This window comes from Hemitrygon akajei, chromosome 11 (genome assembly GCF_048418815.1).
Source record: "Hemitrygon akajei chromosome 11, sHemAka1.3, whole genome shotgun sequence".
Taxonomy (NCBI): Eukaryota; Metazoa; Chordata; class Chondrichthyes; order Myliobatiformes; family Dasyatidae; genus Hemitrygon; species Hemitrygon akajei.
The window spans coordinates 137,738,935-137,758,373 of record NC_133134.1 but is presented as its reverse complement, the minus strand read 5'-3'; the positions used below and the strand labels follow the sequence as shown (position 1 = coordinate 137,758,373).

General features: G+C 38.3%; 1 protein-coding gene across 2 annotated transcripts in view; it reads right to left on the bottom strand.

The window, feature by feature from the left end:
• Window positions 1–9,576: 9,576 nt before the first annotated feature.
• LOC140736050 (brefeldin A-inhibited guanine nucleotide-exchange protein 2-like) overlaps window positions 9,577–19,439 on the bottom strand; it is a 143,638-nt gene continuing 133,775 nt past the window's right edge. For both annotated transcript variants that reach the window (XM_073061761.1, XM_073061762.1), the window contains 3 exons: window positions 18,939–19,077; window positions 15,248–15,365; window positions 9,577–14,218 (listed from right to left, as the gene is read on the bottom strand). In XM_073061761.1, coding sequence (XP_072917862.1) covers window positions 14,057–14,218; window positions 15,248–15,365; window positions 18,939–19,077 — 419 coding nt within the window. In that variant the 3' untranslated portion in view covers window positions 9,577–14,056. The remainder of the gene's footprint in view (window positions 14,219–15,247; window positions 15,366–18,938; window positions 19,078–19,439) is intronic.

Genomic DNA, 19,439 nt, shown 5'->3' with positions numbered 1-19,439 from the left:
TGCGTGTGCTTGACTGGCCTGCTGCCAGTCCAGATCTATCTCCCATTGAAAATGTATGGCGCATCATGAAGAGGAGAATCAGACAACGGAGACCACGGACTGTTGAGCAGCTGAAGTCTTATATCAAGCAAGAATGGACAAAATTTCCAATTGCTAATCTACTACAATTAGTATCCTCAGTTCCAAAACGATTAAAAAGTGTTATTAAAAGGAAAGGTGATGTAACACAATGGTAATCATGCCTCTGTCCCAACTTTTGTTGAGTGTGTTGCAGCCATCAAATTCTAAATTTGTGTATGTTTACAAAATACAATTAAGTTTGTCAGTAAAACGATTGAAAATCTTTTCTTTTTATTTTTGTCAGTTAAATAAAGGTTCACGTGAATTAACATATCACAGATTTTTGTTTTTATTGCGTTTTGGAAAATATCCCAACTTTTCTGGAAATGGAGTTTGTATATCATGGCAATTTTTTAGGGCCAAATCATTTTTTCTCCTGACCTGTTGATGATAACTATGTGACTGAATACACAGCAATAATTGAAGACTTGTCTGTGTATGTAACATTGTCTATTTGGAGAGTAATATTAATATTTTTCAACTTGTAGTTAGTTATTTAATTGAACTTGTAAGGACACCAGTAATTCCAGATTAATTTTTGTTGTATTATTTGCACCTCAGCACAAACTATTCATGATTGCTTGATTAAGGACAAAAAGGAAATCTGGGTAGATAAATAGACTATGGCAGTAAAATGGACTGATCAGTCTCAGTAGACTAGGAAGGAAATTATTTTTGTTTTATCTTACCTTTTGCTTCAGTGCATCTTTCCATCTCCGCTTCCCATGGAAAACCCTGGATCAAGGGCTTCGCTAAACTATTGAGAACATAACCCTGAAATGCTGGAAATTGTCATGTTACCCTGACATTTAACAATGGAATGGAGTTGTGGCCATACTTGGAGAAATGGAAACGTCTAACATCTTTGTAGTAATTATGTTCATATACTTCTCGGCCATAAAGGGAAAGGGCAATAAGAGATCCGCCTAATGGAGAATCCTTCATGAAAAAGAGCAATAAAAACACAAAATGCTGGCAGAACCCAGCAGGCCAGACAGCATCTATGGGAGGAGGTAGTGACGACGTTTCGGGCTGAAACCCATTCATCAGTAGGCAATCTATGTTCCAAGTCTACACCGGTATCTGTCCTCTTTTCTTACGTTGTATTGACGACTGCATCGGTGCTGCTTTCTGCATGCATGCTGAGCTTGTCGACTTCATTAACTTCGCCTCCAACTTTCACCCTGCCCTCAAATTCACCTGGTCTATTTTCGACACCTTCCTTCCCTTTCTAGATCTTTCTGTTTCTATCTCTGGAGACTGCCTATCCACCGATGTCTACTACAAACCTACAGACTCTCACAACTACCTAGACTATTCCTCCTCCCACCCTGTCTCCTGCAAAAATCCTATCCCTTTCTCTCAATTCTTCCGCCTCCGCCCCATCTACTCTCAGGATGAGGCCTTTCATTCTAGGACAAAGGAGATGTCTTCCTTTTTTAAAGATAGGGGCTTCCCTTTGTCCACTATCAACTCTGCCCTCCATCGCATCTCCTGCATTTCAGGCACCTCTGCCCTCACCCCATCCCCCCGCCAGCTCACCAGGGATAGAGTCCCCCTGGTCCTCACCTATCACCCTACCAGCCTACAGATCCAACGTATAATCCTCCGTAACTTCCGCCACCTCCTATGTGATCCCACCACCAGACACATCTTCCCCTCCCCCCCAATCTCGGCTTTCCGCAGGGATCGCTCCCTACGCGATTCCCTTGTCCATTCATCCCCCCCATCCCTCCCCATGGACCTCCCTCCGGGCACTCATCCCTGCAAACGGAAGAAGTGCTACACCTGCCCCCACACTTCTTCCCTCATCACCATCCTAGGCCCCAGACAGTCCTTTCAGGTGAGGCACCACTTCACCTGCGAGTCAACTGGGGTGATATACTGTATCCGGTGCTCCCGATGTGGCCATTTATACATTGGGGAGACCCGCTGCAGACCGGGAGACCGTTTCGCCATACACCGACGCTCAGTCCTCCAGCATTGGCAGGATCTCCCTGTGGCCACACACTTCAATTCCACAGACCACTCCCACTCCGATATGTCTGTCCATGGCCTCCTCTACCGTCAAGATGAGGCTGCGCGCAGGTCGATGGAGCAATACCTTATCTCCCGCCTAGGTAGCCTCCTACCTGCCGGCATGAACATTCAACTCACAGACCTCCGTTGATACCCCTGCTCCCCCTTACCCCATCCCTATCTATAATTTTAGTCTGGTTCTCTTTCTCTCTCTTTTCCCCCCTCACTATAATCTCCCCCCAGCCTTACCTTTCTTTCTCTTTTATTTCTCATAATTCTCCACCTTCCCCCTAGCCCATTTCCCTTCAGCCTATCACTTCCCAGCTCTCTACTTCATCCCACCCCCCACTTCTTATCCCCCCTCGACAATCCCATGTTACTTCACTCCTGATGAAGGGTTTCGGCCTGAAACGTCGTCACTACCTCCTTCCATAGATGCTGTCTGGCCTGCTGAGTTCTGCCAGCATTTTGTGTTTTTATTTATTTCCAGCATCTGCAGATTCACTCGTGTTGCCTATGAAAAAAAGCATATGGTTTCACAATGTTCTCATCTAATGGTTTCAATGTTACTTCCCCACGAGTGGGACCATTCTATGGCATAATACTGTCTAAACCTTTCTTCAGACGTAGAGGGATCCACGTCAAGTGATTCCTTTATTCGTTTAAATTCAATATTCGGAATCGTTCAGTTTTGTTAGGGTGTTATTAATAATTTCTGCAAGTGTTTCATTCATCTATGTTCATGTCAGACCTACACAGGCAGGTGCCGCCCAGACTGCACCCAGCTAACAGGAGTCACCTGGCTCTCATGTCCAATTCATCATCAGCAGCCTATTTAAATCCAGATCTCATCTATAGTCCCTGTTCACCCATTGAACCAAATGCTTCTAGCTTTCAGTTAGCTTGTTGCCTGTGGTGTTTGGTATCTGCTCTCTCTTGTTCTGTGGTCCCTGTGACTTGTTATTTTGCAGTTCATTATTAAAGTGATCACTCACTGTTAAATCATCTCAGCAGTTTTGTGTTTGGTTCAAGCCTCCTCTACATTTCCTGACAGTTCATTTCATCTGTTAATAAATTTCACTTTTAGTGTGTGAATGTTTAAGTGGACAGGAATAATCACTTTGCCGGAGGCAAGGATCAAGCGATTTAGTGTATTAGTTCACATATGACCAAGAGGTAAGGGTCATTTAGTAATAAATTAGAATCATCATTACTTGCAGATCCTGTTAATATAATATTCTCTGAGTCATCAGGTTTTAAGGGTGTTTGAGCTGGAAAAGACAATTTCCATTTGAAATGTGACTTCATCTGCTATAAAGCAAGTGATAAGTAAGGCAACACTAAACATTATTATTATAAGCACAAATATTAAAAGTAATATATGGCAGAAGCAACATTTCTTCCCAGAATTTGAGTCTGTCCTACTCCGAAAACAACAACTCATGCTGGATGTATTATCCCTGGGCAATGGATCAATAAGATCTTCCAAAAAGTGAGCAGGAACTTTTTAGCTGCTTTTCAACAGCTAAACGTGCTTTTTCTTTTCAATAGATCTCAGCCACCACCCTCACCCCCACCTGTTAGGGTGTAGGGGCTTTGTGGTGGACCCATGTCTAATATAAGGTTTCCACTCATTCTGGGGGATAAATCCTGCAGGGGAAGGTTTGATGTTATCTATGGAGACAGTTTTACCATCTCCCAATTCATTTGTTGGTATTTTTTCAATCCCGCAAACTCTGTTTGTATAATAATCAGTTTATCCCCTTGCAGCGGTCTTAATGGAGCAAGTGTATGGAATACCATAGTGAGACATCTTTCTAAGGCAGTACATTTCAATTCTGTTGGGGTGAAATTACAGGAAGGTTTGTGTATGGAGGTTTATATTTCCTTTCCCTCATTATAGCAGATGGCTACAGCAGGTTTTGGAGAAACTTGAATTTGGAGTACAAAGGATTTTATGTATCTTGTCTGGAGGTTTCTTGCTTGTTGAACTGGATTCATAAATTCCTTTAGAACCTCATCATCTTCTGTGGTAAAAACAAGTCTTTTAAATTTTTTTTGGTATACATCTGTTATATAATGGTTTTGACAATTGAGCATATGAAAGCTCGAACATAATTCAATAGGCTTGGTGTTGACTGTAAGACTTTTAGGCCCTTTCGATAGCCTACTCGAGTGACTTTTTGAAAGTTCAGGGGTTAAACAGTGTCCCTGATAGGTAATAGTCCGACTGAGGAAATTTACTTTTGTATGACCAAGTTGAGATTTTTAAATGTTAATTACATAGCCTCTGTTACTTTCAAGAAGTGGGTGTGACCAGAAACAATTAGCTAGATCTATGCAAGATTTACATATTTTTATGAATCAAACCTTGCAGTATTTGATGTAATACCTGTTGTTGGGCTGAATTAAGTTCTGTCTGTGTATTCAGGACGAAGCAGTTGATGATCAGTCCCCATTGTCCATCAAGCTTTGCTACAGTGAACATGGGTGACTCAAATTGAGAAGGTTCTTTTATCAAAACACCTTGTTTAAAGAGAGAATCTACAGTTTTCTGTGGGGATTGCTTTCTTCTAGTCAGGAATAAGGCACAGTTTCTAAAATGCACATTTCATTCATCTGGTACAGTTGCATTGGTTGGAATACAAATCCAACAGGAAACATCTGGTGTTTCTATTGGAAGTGCTAGTTTAGTACAATCTTGGGCAAGCCAGTTTATAAACTTTCCAGTTACTTCTATTGTTTGTTTAACCCATATACTGTATCTGTACAGGAAATATATAAGTTTGACACATATCTAGTGTCCACGTATGTCTGCAATTTAAATTTTCTCACTCGACTCCGCTAGTTTATCACCTTGAATAGTATCAGAATTTAACATTGAAAGTCTGCACTTGTATCAAAATGGCAGTCAAATTTTGCCAAAAATATGAGCTTTGGCATAGGGAAAGGTGAGACTAGGTATGCCTGTATCTTATTTGTCAGGTGGAGCATTTTGAGTAGAGTTGTTGCTGAAGTTCTACTGTGCAGTTTTTATTACATTAAAATTGGCCATTTTCTTTGTTACACCATTTTTCTGGAGCAGCAGGGGAGGAGGTGGAAGTCTGGGATGAGCCCTGTCCCTTTGTGAGGGTGAAGGATGAGGCGGGCCTCGTGGCGTGTGCTGTTTCACACTACCCTCCATATAACAATAGAATGTTCCCTCTGTTGCAGATGGAGTATCTTAGTCAAACCATTTCTTCTGCAAAGAATAGGGGTGGAGATAAATGTCATACCCTATACCTAATGTCTATCATCTAAGTTGTGAATGAGTATCTCTTCATTCCTATCTGGTGGTCTCCAGAGAAGTTGGTTGGTTTGCTGATTACATCCTCCCTGCTGAAGGGCTGGTGTAGGAGAATGCTGTGAATGTGATCGACCTGAGAAATTAGGTTAGCTTGTTGACTCTGTTACTGACAATCCCTTTAGAGCCTAGGTTCCCAACGTTATTATGCCATGGACCCCTACCATCAACCCAAACTGTTACTAGACAAATTATTGCTATGCTAAATAATTGTCTCCATCTGGTCGGCAAGCTTCTTTGAACAAAACTACTTAGCCAGTGCTGTCTGTTGGAAACAAGACGAATTAAAGAACCAGTGTTTTATACCAGAACACAGCAGCAGCAATAAACTATGTACACTGACCCAACATCCTACTTTCCACAGCTGAAGCAAAGCTGTGTTTTCAAACTTTTGTTTTATTTAGTGATACAGTGTAGAGTCGGCCTTTCGGCCATTTGAGCCACCCTCTCCCCCCCCCCCCCCCCCCCACAGTAGCCCCATGACCCTAATTAGCCTCAACAGGACATTTTACCTGGAACAACTTTGGACTGTGGGTGGAAACAAAGCACACGGGGAAAACACACGCATTCCATGGGGAGGACGTACAGACAGTCCTTACAGAATGGCACTAGAATCGAACTCTGGAACGGCTGAACTCTAATAGCGTCGCATTTACTGCTACACTACCACGGCAACCAAAGCTGATTACTGTTTTCTATTTACCTAAAGAACTGAAGAGTAGCTCCTGTTTATGACCAGAAGCTAAACTAAGGATATTAGTTGGTTGTTTAAGTTATAACTATTTAATATTTATAAGTGACAGCTGCTGTGTTTAGAAAGCCAAGCTTGGCAAAAAGAAGAGGAAGCAAATATCCATCACTGATAATGTAGTAGTTGGTGCCATTACAGCTAGGGGAGGTCGGAGTTCAATTCCAGTGCCATGTGTAAGGCGTTTGTACATCCTCCATGCGAGTGTGTGGGTTTCTTTCCACAGAGCAAAGATGTACTGGTTAGTACGTCAATTGGTTATTGTAAATTGTCCTGCGATTCGGTTAAGATTAACCAGGTGAGTTCTGGGCAGCATGGCTCATTGGGCTGGAAGGACCTGTTCTGCACTGTCTAAGTAAATAAGTTTAAGAGGCTTTTTAGACTGATACGAATATGAAAGGAATGGAGGGATAAAAATGATACACAGGAAGTTTAGCATGAATTGTCATGGTAGGCGCCTCAAAACAGCATTTTGAGTGATAATAAATAGTTGACTGTTGTATGACCTCTGCACAACCAAGTGCCTTGGCTGAACTTTTATTTAGTGTTGACTAGGAACTGAAGGTCCACATTAATTAAGCATGCCTTGTGTAGGCGATGAGCCACTTGCTCATTGCAGACGTTAGGAAAGGTCAAATTACTGAGCATTTTTCAAGCAAGTTCTAGAATTTTGATGCAGGAATGTCAAAGGGAGGAGTTTTTACTATTACCAAATCAAGGTGGCGCGCTCCAAGAAGTACTTGCAGGTCGTGATGTTTCCATGTGCCTGCTGCTTTTTAAAGGCTACTCTCTTAAATGCCCATAATCTCCTTTCTCAATACCAGTCTATACCATGGATAACTTACAGTGGCTGTAATCTACCAACCCACAAGTTTGGACTGTGGAAGGAAACCAGAGCACCTTGAGGAAAATGTGCAAATTCCAGCCAGGCACCACCTAATGACAGGGTTGAACAGGGCTCACCTGTGCTGTGCAGATAGCATATGTAACAGCTGCTCCACCGTGCCATTCAAAGTTAATGTTAGCAACTTGTATACACACAAAGAAATCTGATTCACTATTTATTACAACATTGAAACAGGAGTAATGGAAGATTAGTGTAAAAGGGGCAGTTGATGGCCAGTGTGGACTTGATTACCTGATGGTTCTCTTTTCCCCATGACAATGTTAGAAGTAACAAGTTTAGGTGTGCTGTTGAAGCAGCCTCACATTATTGCACTGCATTGCAAGTTGTGTGCTCACTATGCAGGATGCAAATGTTTGGGAGCAGAGGGATGGAGGAGTGTAGTTCAGGTTGATGCTTGCCAAGTTTCAGGGAGACAAAAAGGGGAAGGCAGTAGAGTTGCAAACTAACTCTTAAGCACACACTTGTAGAATTGCAGTTAGTGAAAGGCTATGCCAAGTCACATTATCATTACTTCAGCTGAAGGATGGATTCTCTTCTGCTTTATGTGAACACAAAAAGTCAGCAGAAGGAGCCTTATGCACATAATGAGACTAAAAATTAGCCATTCTTGCCCCCAAGATATAACTATACTTTAAAAAGATTTTCACAAAGCAGTTTTCACTAGTGGATCCTTTTGATAACCTTAGAATCTGTGAAGCAAGTTATGGGTAATTATTAATAATAATAATAATAATAATCATGTTAACTATTTTATAGAGCACTTTTCATACAGATTATGTAGTTCAAAGTGATTTACAATGGGATAAAAATACAAGAAGAAAATAAAAAATAAAAACAATCATGAAATAAAAGACAAAGATGTTAGTTAAAAGCGAAGTTAAATAAATAAGGTTGAGCTGGTGTATAAAATTGTTAACTGAGCCCGGTTTAAGATGGCGCTGGTGAAGCACAGGGCTGGTAGCAAACAAAAATTTCTTTTGGGATAAATAAAGTTTTCTGTCATCTTATCTAAATTACTGTATTAAATGTGTGTGATGAGAGGCATTGATCATGTGGATAGTCAGAGGCTGTTTCCCAGGGCTGAAATCGCTACACGAGAGGGCACAGTTTCAAGGGCTTTGGAAATAGGTATAGAGGAGATGTCAAGGGTAAGTTTTTTTAGGCAGCGAGTGGTGAGTGCATGGAATGGGCTGCCGGTGATGGTGGTGGAGTCAGATACGATAAGGTCTTTTAAGAGACTCCTGGATAGGTATATAGAGCTTAGAAAAATAGAGGGCCATGCGTAACCCTAGGTAATTTCTAACGTAAGTACATGATTGGCACAGCATTGTGGGCCTAAGGGCCTGTAATGTGCTGTAGTTTTTCTATGTTCTAAATCAGATTTCTTGGATACGATCACTGCAATCAAGTCTTTAACTTCGGAGTTGATCTGCCTGTATGACCTGGTATTTTTCTGGCGTGAACTGAAGTCTCGAAGTTTCAGGACAGTTGCAGCATGGCATGTACCTGACGAATCGAGGTGAGGCTGGCGTTGAGGGACGGGCCTGTGTTCATCTCACTGAACTGAGGCTGTGGCCTGTATCAGCTGCCACGATAACTGGCTTCGTGGCTCTGAACTCACTTTAGTGAACTTCAATTCTGAATGTTATTTACTTGTTTTTATTGTTTGCACAATTAGCTTTTTTCCCCTGCACATTGGGTGCTTGATGGTCTCTTTTTAATATTGGTTCTACTGGGTTTCTTTGTTTTGTGGCTGCCTGTAAGGAGATGAATCTTAAGGTTTTATATAACGTATATTCTTTGAAAATGAATGTACTTTGAATTTTGAGTCTGCACCTTTATAGTTTTCAACAATAAATTCTAGCGTTTAGGAGCAATTATACCAGATAGACGAAGAAAATTTGCAACTTCAAGATAGACAGCAGTTTACTCAGCCAACAGAATCCTCTCATTCAGGGTTGCAGTTTCTGGGATATTGCCTCCTCCAGAGTATTTGCATGAAGGTTGGAAACAATCTGATAGCTGTGTGAAAAAACATGGCCTCCCCTCCAAAAATTAGACTGATTATCTATCTGTGATCGAACATTTTGCCAAGATACTCAGTTACCATATCATAAGTCAATAATTTCCCACAACTGCTATCAGACTAACCGGCCAATCCTTGGTTTCCCCCGACTCTAGATAGCAGCACGTCAAGTTAAATAGTCCAAGTTGCTGCATCTCCATGCTTTCAAAATATCTCTGAATATTGCCATGTTAATATTGAATACATTTTATGAATTTTTGTTGTGATAGTATTCAAGAAATCCAAAACTCAATTGAAATGAAAGCAAAAAGTAGTTTATAATCTGTCACATAAATAATTTGTAATTACATGCTCATTATGAAGAACATTAGTGCAAATAATTACGATTTCAGTAATCAACTGCGTGAAGCAAATTAGGTGTAAAACCTCACTGATTTATTAAGTGATTGGAATAGGATACTCAGTTTTATTATACAGAATGACATAGAAAACTTTACATGGTTATTTCATATTATATATTTAATCTGTTCTTCCAAAATATTTTATACATCCACAGTGGCAAGGAATGCTCTTAAATTATGAATTTTCTTCAATGCACTTCACAGTACTATATATCTCATTCATAAAATTTATGAATAATTAAATTTTTCTTCATGTTATAGAAATTAAACATGTAAACATACATTCTGCATAAAAACAGTACAATTATTACATTGAGATGGAGCAATGATTGGATACAATAATTTAAATTTCACAAGTCGGTTCGATTGTCTAATTTGATATGTGGTCTACATTAAATGAATTCCTGTTGCAAAAGCTTAAACATTATTCATGTATTTTCATAGTCACTAGAAAATAAGCAAATTAAAATAATTGTTTCAACAGATATCATGACAACAATTATAAATCTAAGATAAATAAGCCGATTACTTTAAATTAACAACAGGACACCAACCATAGTGAATCAGCTCGTTTCCCCCCCGCCCCGCCCCAAACAGGCAATTTCCAATAAAACAACCTGAGATTTACCTTATTTTGTGAAAAGACACACTTTAGATTAATACCGTTAATTTTCTATTTTCACAATTATGTTCAGAGATGGAGGATCTACTGTGACTGCTAAAAAAGAAAAATTCAGTTCCTGAAGATCAACATCCAGTGATTCCAGGCGGAAATCTATGCCTACTGAACAAGAATCAGAATATCTCCCATCTACTAACATTCATCGTTGCATGTGACGACTGGCCGGCTATTATTCTGCAGCAATGCCTTTGGGGCCACCAGGAAACAATAATTGCAGTGTATTTATGAAACAACTAAGATAGAAAATTGTATTGACTGATAAGAACACCCAAGGTAACCATGGCAAAAATTACGGAGAGTTAAAATGCACTAAATTGTCACTCCTTAATCACTTTTGCTTGACCATCTAAAGTACAAGAAAACTCAGGCAATGCCTAATTAGCTATAACATCAGGAAAAATGATCAGCCCATAAAGTAGTAAAATTCAGTTATTTTAAGCCAACCAAGAGTTCTCCAATAGGTTTCATTAGTTAAGGTACCATCATACATTTGTGGAAGTTATGTTGCCAATTCAACACCATTATCACTTGCCTCTGAGAAGCCATATAAAATGATGCTATTGTTCCAATATTCATTGGCTATGATAAGTCTAAATGTTGTGCAACACATAATTGAGAGCAGCAAACAGCTTATGTTAATCGATATGATAATAAAGAAAAGCTAATGAACCAATCACTATACACTGGAGGCATCAGGCTGCATTAATACAAACGATTTTCCATTAAAGAAACAGCTCACACTGCCAACAGTAATGCTATTGGTGTTGAAAACGCCAAACAATGTGGTATCAGCTGTGCAAGGAAGAATAGTAACTGAAGTATGGCACAAACCAACAAGCTGTTCTTAAACAAATAAACTGGAGGATATGAAACAAAGCTTGGAGACTTAGAGGGAGATTAGTAATTTTTATCTTTTAACATAGAACATTTAAAAAACTAATAAATAATCTTACAATAAACTAACAAATGCATCTGCATGGTCATGGATTTTTAACAGTATGTATATTTAGAACTGATCAATAAACCCTTCTCACAAATATACTGAAATAAATTTGCTTCACTATTCTCTCTTTCAATTCAAAATGAAAATAAAACACAAAATAAATGATGTATTGAAATATTATTGAACATGTCACTACCCTCACCACTAAACACAATCAAGCCCAATGATAGAATCAGGGAAATAAGAAGATTGCAACTAATTTTTTTTACTCCTTACATTGAAAACTGTTGAATAACATATACTACAGTTATGACTTCAAATACAATATTCTTGCTTTTTAAAAATTTAAAGCACTATTTGACAATGTTTGAAAGAAAAACTACATTCAGTAATTCATATAGATGCTAGAAACAACTTTGTTATACCTTCCAAATGAAATATTGAGTTAAGATATTATGATAGTTATTTCATGCCCATGTAAGGTATTTTAATATATTGCCTGCTATCAAGCAGACAACAATTTTATTACCTTACAGTGCTCATTTTGTGATAATGTCATCACCCTCTCACTTACTGCTAATGAAAAGGAGCAAGAAAAACTGAATGCTAATCACAATGTCCTGCACACAACTAGGTATAAAAAAAATAGGTAGAAACCAGATTCAGTCCTCTTCATGTCAGTGGAGTTTCTCCTCAGCTGCCCAACACAGAACTTTGTTATAGCTTTAGCAAAAGTTACATAATCTAATATGACTTTTAGAGTACTAATTAGGTCAACCTACAAACTGGACATGAGAAATTATGAATTAGGATTTTAGAAGGAAATCCATAACAGAAATTTTGCCTTGGGTTACCAAAGTCAAACACACCAAAGTTTTCAAAAACCCAAGTAACAAAATAAAACCATGATATATACCACGTATAACCTCTCTACTTAATTTATTTCCTTCAAGTATATTTTCATTAATTGTGCAAGTTAACTGGATGGTATTTTAATTATTTCAGTTACTTATGCCATGACATTAACCCACCTTATTTTTCTTAAAGGCTAGGGGTCAAGACATATTCTATTGCTGCCTCTAACGGATAACCAGCAAAGGACTTGGCAGTACAATGCACTTGCTGGTGTGTTGCATTATGTCATCTCATGTCAACATTAGAAGTGATCTGTATTTTACCATTCCCCTTGCAAATCTTTTCATATCCATCTGTATCTAGTATATAATAGTATATAATACTTGTAACTGTTTGCACTATTCATTTTAAACCATGCACAATTTATAAACAGATGAGCTGCAAAACATGTGGATTTTCAGATTTTAAGAAATTAGCGTTTATACCTCAGGTGACATCAGTAGAAAATTTGTCAGTACATGTGAAAACACTGGTCTCAAGTTATTGGTAAACCCAATTTACACCCATTAACTGCTGCCAATAATTTTTGATTTGTAACTTGGTGTGCAAGACCAAGATTGTGTAAGAATGGCACGAACATCTGATTGACAGTCATGTAAAAGCAGCTCCCTGTTCTACATTGGTTGATTTTAAGTTATCCAAAGGAGACAGTCACATCTGCATGTTGCGAAATCCAAGAGGGCGAACAAACCAAAAGAGATTCTGTAATTAGTGTCACTTGACAAAATCCAGCCAGATATTATTACATATTATCTAATCCCAAACTGCTCATTAATATCTTCGTGCAAAGTTACATAATAAACCCCATGCATTAAATACACTCATAGGGCAGTAGAGCCTGAACTGTTTTTAATTTTAAATGCTCATTGTCCCCAACAGAAATAAGCATTGTTTTTTAAACAGCATTTTAAATCATTCCACTGTTGTTAACAAATCTGCAGATTTTACAGATAACTTACCTACATTCATACCATCATGGATTGAGTCTTGAGGTCTTTGAATTTCAAGAATTATCAACTTTAAAAAAAAAATCAAGCAAGCAATTTCTGGCCATTTACCATAATTGAGACTTTATCACATTAGTGGACGTCGAGATAATCAATTTCATTATTTTCTTGTATAATCTGTATAATTTGCATTAAAATATACAACTGATCTGTTGTCAAGCTACTTTGAAATTCAATATAATTTGCATGTCTTTACTGCAATTTGTAATTGTGCTCATCTTATTGTCAATGATAATTGTGATTATAATTTGAAGGGAAAATTGTGTGCAAACTCCACTGCAATTATGCAAGGAACAAAAATCAAAACCTTCAGATTTACATATCCATTCAATACAAAAATGTGAACTGCTTTTACTAAGAGCAAGTAATGAAGCAAAAACAAACTTTTTTTCCCTCATCATATGGATCAAAGTTTTGCTTTTATCATTTACCATCACCCCCACAATGAGTATTTCATACCAACATGTTAGCATTATTTCACAACAGCAATTTAAATAACATTTTAGTTAGCAATACAACAGCACTGAAAGTGTGACGGGCCAATTCATGAAGTTAGTGACTGCAGTTTACACTGTACAATTTGCTAACTATACATTTACCTCAAATATTTACTGTTTAAGACAGTAGTGTTTCATATATATATGTATATATAACAATTTAAAGTCCCTGAAATGGTTCAGCTGGGTATCGTACAGATATTAAATACACAAGGAAGGAAACAATTCAAACTTTCCTTCAAGACGAAGAAAAATAAAATTCCAACCTGTTGATTATGTGGAGAGGCAGAATAACTGTCTCATAATATACCCCATTAAATATAAGAATTACATAATTAATTTGGGAATCCTCAAATAAAACTGAAACCTAACTCCAAAATAAAACATTTCCTTCAAATAGCAGGGCCCCATTTACAGGCAGGAAACAGAAAAATATGTTGTCTTGTCTTTATGCAGTATCTTCTTTTGGTTGTTCCGCTGAATGACAGATTTGGAATACAACGCCAATACGGAGAAAGAACTTGCGTAAAACTACACGCAGTTCAGGAATTAGGTCAAACTGTACAATTTCGCACAAGAAAGGGTAGTATGCAGAAGCATGGATCTTAAACTGCAATAAAAACAATATCAAATTAGAGATAGAAACTGTAAACATACTCTAAATACTTTGTCATGACTTTTTCTACCACCCAACAGACTTAAACTATAGTGTCAAAAACTGCCTGCAAAATTTACGTGTCAATATCATGTAAATTTTACTCTCCAGTTATTTATCTTCGTCTAGCTAGGATACTGATAATTTGTAAAATAAATGCAAATTTCATGCACCACAGATTAAATAATTTTCTAATTAGATAGATAGATACTTTATTCATCCCCATGGGGAAATTCAACTTTTTTTCCAATGTCCCATACACTTGTTGTAGCAAAACTAATTACATACAATACTTAACTCAGTAAAATATGATTATCACTATCTCATTTAAAAAAAAGACCAAGCAAATTATCAGGGACTTAATACCAATACTAAACTGGAAAACATTCCATGTTCGTAATGAACAAAAATATATAACATGCAGTAGGTAAAACTGAAAGTAAAGATCAAAAGATCTATAGTTGCTGGAAATTTGAAATAAAAACAGAAAATGCTAGAAACTCTCAGCAGGTTGGGTTGTACAATTGGAGAAAGGGACAGAGTTAACATTTGAGTTTTTCCATCTTTTTCCATTTTTATTTCAAAAACTGACAAAAAAAGGTCTGTAATTAGTAAATTTTATTATCATTGACTCACAGCCTGAAATATAATTTGGCTTAATCCAACTATTCCTTTTCAATCAAAAAAAACAAATTTAATTTCCTTACTCCTTACCACTATTCCATACATGCAATTTTCAAATATATTAAATTCACTTATAAAGCAGATGCTAGATCCTTTGCCAGCAGCCAGTGCTGGCAAAATACATTTCAAACTGACAACAAAATATGATCTAATGATAATAGTTCTTAGCAGCTTTATTGGAGCCTGGTTTCAAACCTCTAGCCCTTAGATTAGAAAAAGCACTGCTGTTTGTTGTCAAAATTTGATTTGCAGGATATCAATAGATAAAGTTTCATATTATTTTATATAATATTTGCTTACCTTTTCATCACTAGTTTTGAGAGTCTTTGTGAGGAAAAGCAGCAATAAATTTGTCCATGCTTCACGGTGACTTTCAGAGGTTAGTGTTATGAAATAAGCTAGAGCTTCACAACAAACACTGAGAAAAAACAAAATTTTTTCCATGAAGTAGCAATTTATGAATCTGATAGGTACATGACAAGTTTTGATAGACACTTCATTTGTATAATATTCCATTTTCTATAAATTTAATGACATAACTGAAATTAATCTCACATTGTTTGAATAACAAATGGTAGGAAGCATATCTGTCAATGACTCAATCTTCAAATAATAGTTCCCTCCAAATGAGACCTGACATATTTCGATATTCCTATTGATTCACAAAAATAAACCAGCAGTAACTCTGCCGTTGACAATTATCCATTATCAAAATGGCAAATCGCCTTCCAATTTCAAAAAGGCATTTCACCAGGAGGTGGCACTGCTCTATCAAACACAATTGCAACAAGCCCAGAGTAAGTGGTCAGTAGCCTCCATCAAGCAGACCTCCTTCAGAATGATGTTTTAGCAATGTACACTGGTAATCTAGTTATACCACTCCAGAACACAATGTCATATTGTGTTGGATATTACAGGAATAGTACTGATAGGGGTCTATTACTACAGTCAATTTGGGCGCCATGGTAATGGAGCAGTTAAGTGTGATACTATCACAACTTGGGGCCTTCCAGATGGAGGTCAATTCCAGCAACACTCTTGTAAGGAATCTCTGTGCATCCTCTCCATGGAATGTGTGGGATTTCCCCGGGTCTTCTGGTTTCCTCCCACAGTCTAAAGATGCACTGGGCAGGTTAACTGGTCATTGTAATTTGTGTCATGATTAGGTTAAGTTTAAATTGGTTTGTTGGGGTGGCATAACTCGAAGGGCTAACTCTGCCATGTAACACTAAATAAATAAATAATGTCGACCTGAATTAGGCAAACTGACTATATGCTTTGGGTTGCTTGTTGAGCAGTAATTGGCCATTTGAAATGACCAGCCGATACTGACAAATGAACAATATTATTGACACCTTCTGGATTAATTACTGCTAAACTGACAATAACTGTCATTTTTATTATAACAGAGAGCATGACTCATGGACTAGTCATCATGGACTCACCATCATTACTGAGCAGGTGAGAGGGCTCTGGGGAAACTCAGACACGGCAAAGCATTGGGACTGGATGGTGAGAATGCCAGGGTCCTGGAGGAGTGTGCTGAGCAGCTGTGTGGAGTCCTCCAGTGCATTTTCAATCTGAGTCTCGGCCTAAAAAGGGTCCTGACTATGTGGAAAATAGTGCCCAAGAGGGGCCAACCAAAAGTGTTGAATGACTACCGTCCAGTAGCCCTGACCTCACACATCATGAAGACCCTAGAGAGGCTGGTCTTGGCTGAACTCTGACCCCTGATCATATCAGCCCTTGATCCCCTGCAGTTTGCCTACCAGGAACAGGCTGGAGTCAACGATGCTGTCACCTACTTGCCGAACAGAACCTACTCCCATTTGGACAAGTAGGGCAGCACTGAAAGGATCATTTTTTTTTGGTTTCTCAAGTGCCCTCAATACCACACAGCCCTCATTGCTGGGGGAAAAGCTGTGTTCAATGCAGGTCGGCACTTCCATTGTATGGACTACCTGACTGGCAGACCAGTTGTGCAGCTTCATAACTGTGTGTCAGACATGGCTAAATGCAGCACAGAGGACCCACAGGGCACTGTATTGGTTCCCTTCCTGTTTGCCCTGTATACCTTGGATTTTAGATACAACACTGAGTCATGTCATCTACAGAAATTCTCTGATGACTCAGTAATAGTTGGGTGTATAAAGGGAGGACGGGAGGATGAATACAGGGCCTTGGTGGAGGATTCTGTCTTACTGATGTTGAGCGGCAGATGATTCAGCTTGCACCATTTGACAAAGGAGATTGTGATGGACTTTTAGGAAGACTAAGTCTACACTGCTCCCTATTACTATTGATGGTGAGGACATGGGTGTGGTGAGGAGCTACAAGCACCTGGATGACAGACTTGTGTGAAGCATCAACACAAGAAGGGCCAGAGTCACCTCTACTTCCTGAGGAGACTGAGTTTCTTTGGAGTATTTAGACCTCTCCTTCACATGTTCTACCAGTCTGTTGTCGCCAGTACAGTCTTCTCTGTGGTGGTGTGCTGTGAAAATGGCATCAACACAGGTGATCCAACAGGCTCAATAAACTGCTTAGAAAGGCTGGCTCTGTTATAAGTGTCAAACTGGACATACTGGAGACAGTGGTAGAACAAAGGCTCCTATGCAAAATCCTGGCAATTCTGGGCAATGTTTCTCACCCTCTGCATGCCACCTTGGTTGAACAGAGCAGCACTTTTAGTAATAGTCTAAGACAACTGTGCTGCTCCAAAGAGCGCCATATGTGATCATTCTTACACTTGGCCCTTAGGCTCTATAATGAGTCAAACTATAGCTGGGGAAGTGATGACCCCATCCTGTTAGACTTTTTGAGGTAGTTTATTTTTTATTCCTTCTTCTCTTCAACTATTTGTATATCTGTGCACTTGTAATGCTACTGTGACACTGTAATTTCTTTTGGGATCAATAAAAGTATACATCTACAATTATGGTTATTTTTCTTGATATGACTGCTATCATGCAAATTTACTATTTCTTTTCACCTAAATAAAGGCGACTGTACTTGATTTAACTTTATTTCTCTAACAGAACATTGTTCTTTGCAATTTTCAGTCCTGAGCTAATTAAGACAAAAAGATGATCTTGCAGCATTCTGACTTGTCCTGTTCGAGTTAATATCTTGAAAGCACCGCCATTCCAATTAAACTGGATGAGCGTCACCTCAGCCAATTTTATCCTTGTTCCTCAAGGAGAATCCCCAGTCCTTTTCCATGATGTTCCTTGGGTTCTTCCAATTTCTGAAATGGACAGCGCCATTTGACAACAACCTTCTAGAATCTCCTCCTCAAACTCCTGTCCATTCACCCACAAAGCCTGCTAACTGGAGACCAGTTAAACAACAGTTCAAATGGACTACTTAATAATGAGCATTGTTTTCAAATCTCTCCATGGTTTTATTCTTTCCTCAGTAATTTAATCTTGCCCTAACCCTCCAAGATATAACTACTAGCCAAATACAGATTGCCAGAACTTCACAGAGCTTATTCACTTCACCACGGGCAGCTGGGCTTTCAGTTGCCAAGCTACCAAATCCAAAAGTCCCTTCCAAAACTCCACTGCTTCTTTTACACATACGATACTATTTTCATTACACCAAGATTCCAACAATTTGCAATATATGATGCAACTTGGCATGAACTTCTTAGTGAGTTATTGTGCTCCCAAAGAAACGTGCTAGAAGTTTTGAAAGTTTTATATAAATGAAAGTTGCTTGCATAGTTGTTTCAACCCTGTATTTATGAAAAGGGTGAACTAAACAAGTCTTAATACTAAAATAAAAGATCAGCCTATACTTATAAATACCAAAAAACCCATCCTGGTTACTATGACATATTGTACTGATAAATACACTAAACATTGTAAGATTTCACTTCCCTAACAAAAACTGCAAGCCCATAACTGAAGTTATAGGCCTTACTGTTAACCCATTTTCATGACAAATATACAGTTAAAGAAAATGGAGTGGAAATAAATTTTCATACTTCAATAGTCGTTTCTGTATATTATCCCAAGAATCCCGCCGAGTTTCATCTGTGTACATGCGGAACAGTATGCGAAGGCAGCAAGCAAGACTACTGGTTTCTTGCTTTAAAAGATTAGGTTTGGATTTGCCTTTAAATCCTAGTGAAAAAGAGAGACAGAAATGAAACTGAAATAACTAAAAATAATTTGTAACATTCATCTACAAGCATGTTCTGCTATTTAGGATATCAATTTTCAGTAATGTTATCAGGTGGCTTTACTAAATAAACTCACCTTTAATTGGTTTTGGGTTATGTGTGAAATTCGTTCAAAAAATAATTCCCTGGCACTTGCCTTCTAACAGTAAACCAGTGAAGTTCACTGAAAGTCAATTTGAGAAACAGCTTGGGGGAACAGCATGGTAGCATAACGGTCAGCAGAATGCATTGGAGCGTCAGTGATTGGGATTCAATTCCTGCCACTGTCTGTAAGGAGTTTGTACATTCTGCCTGTAACAGTGT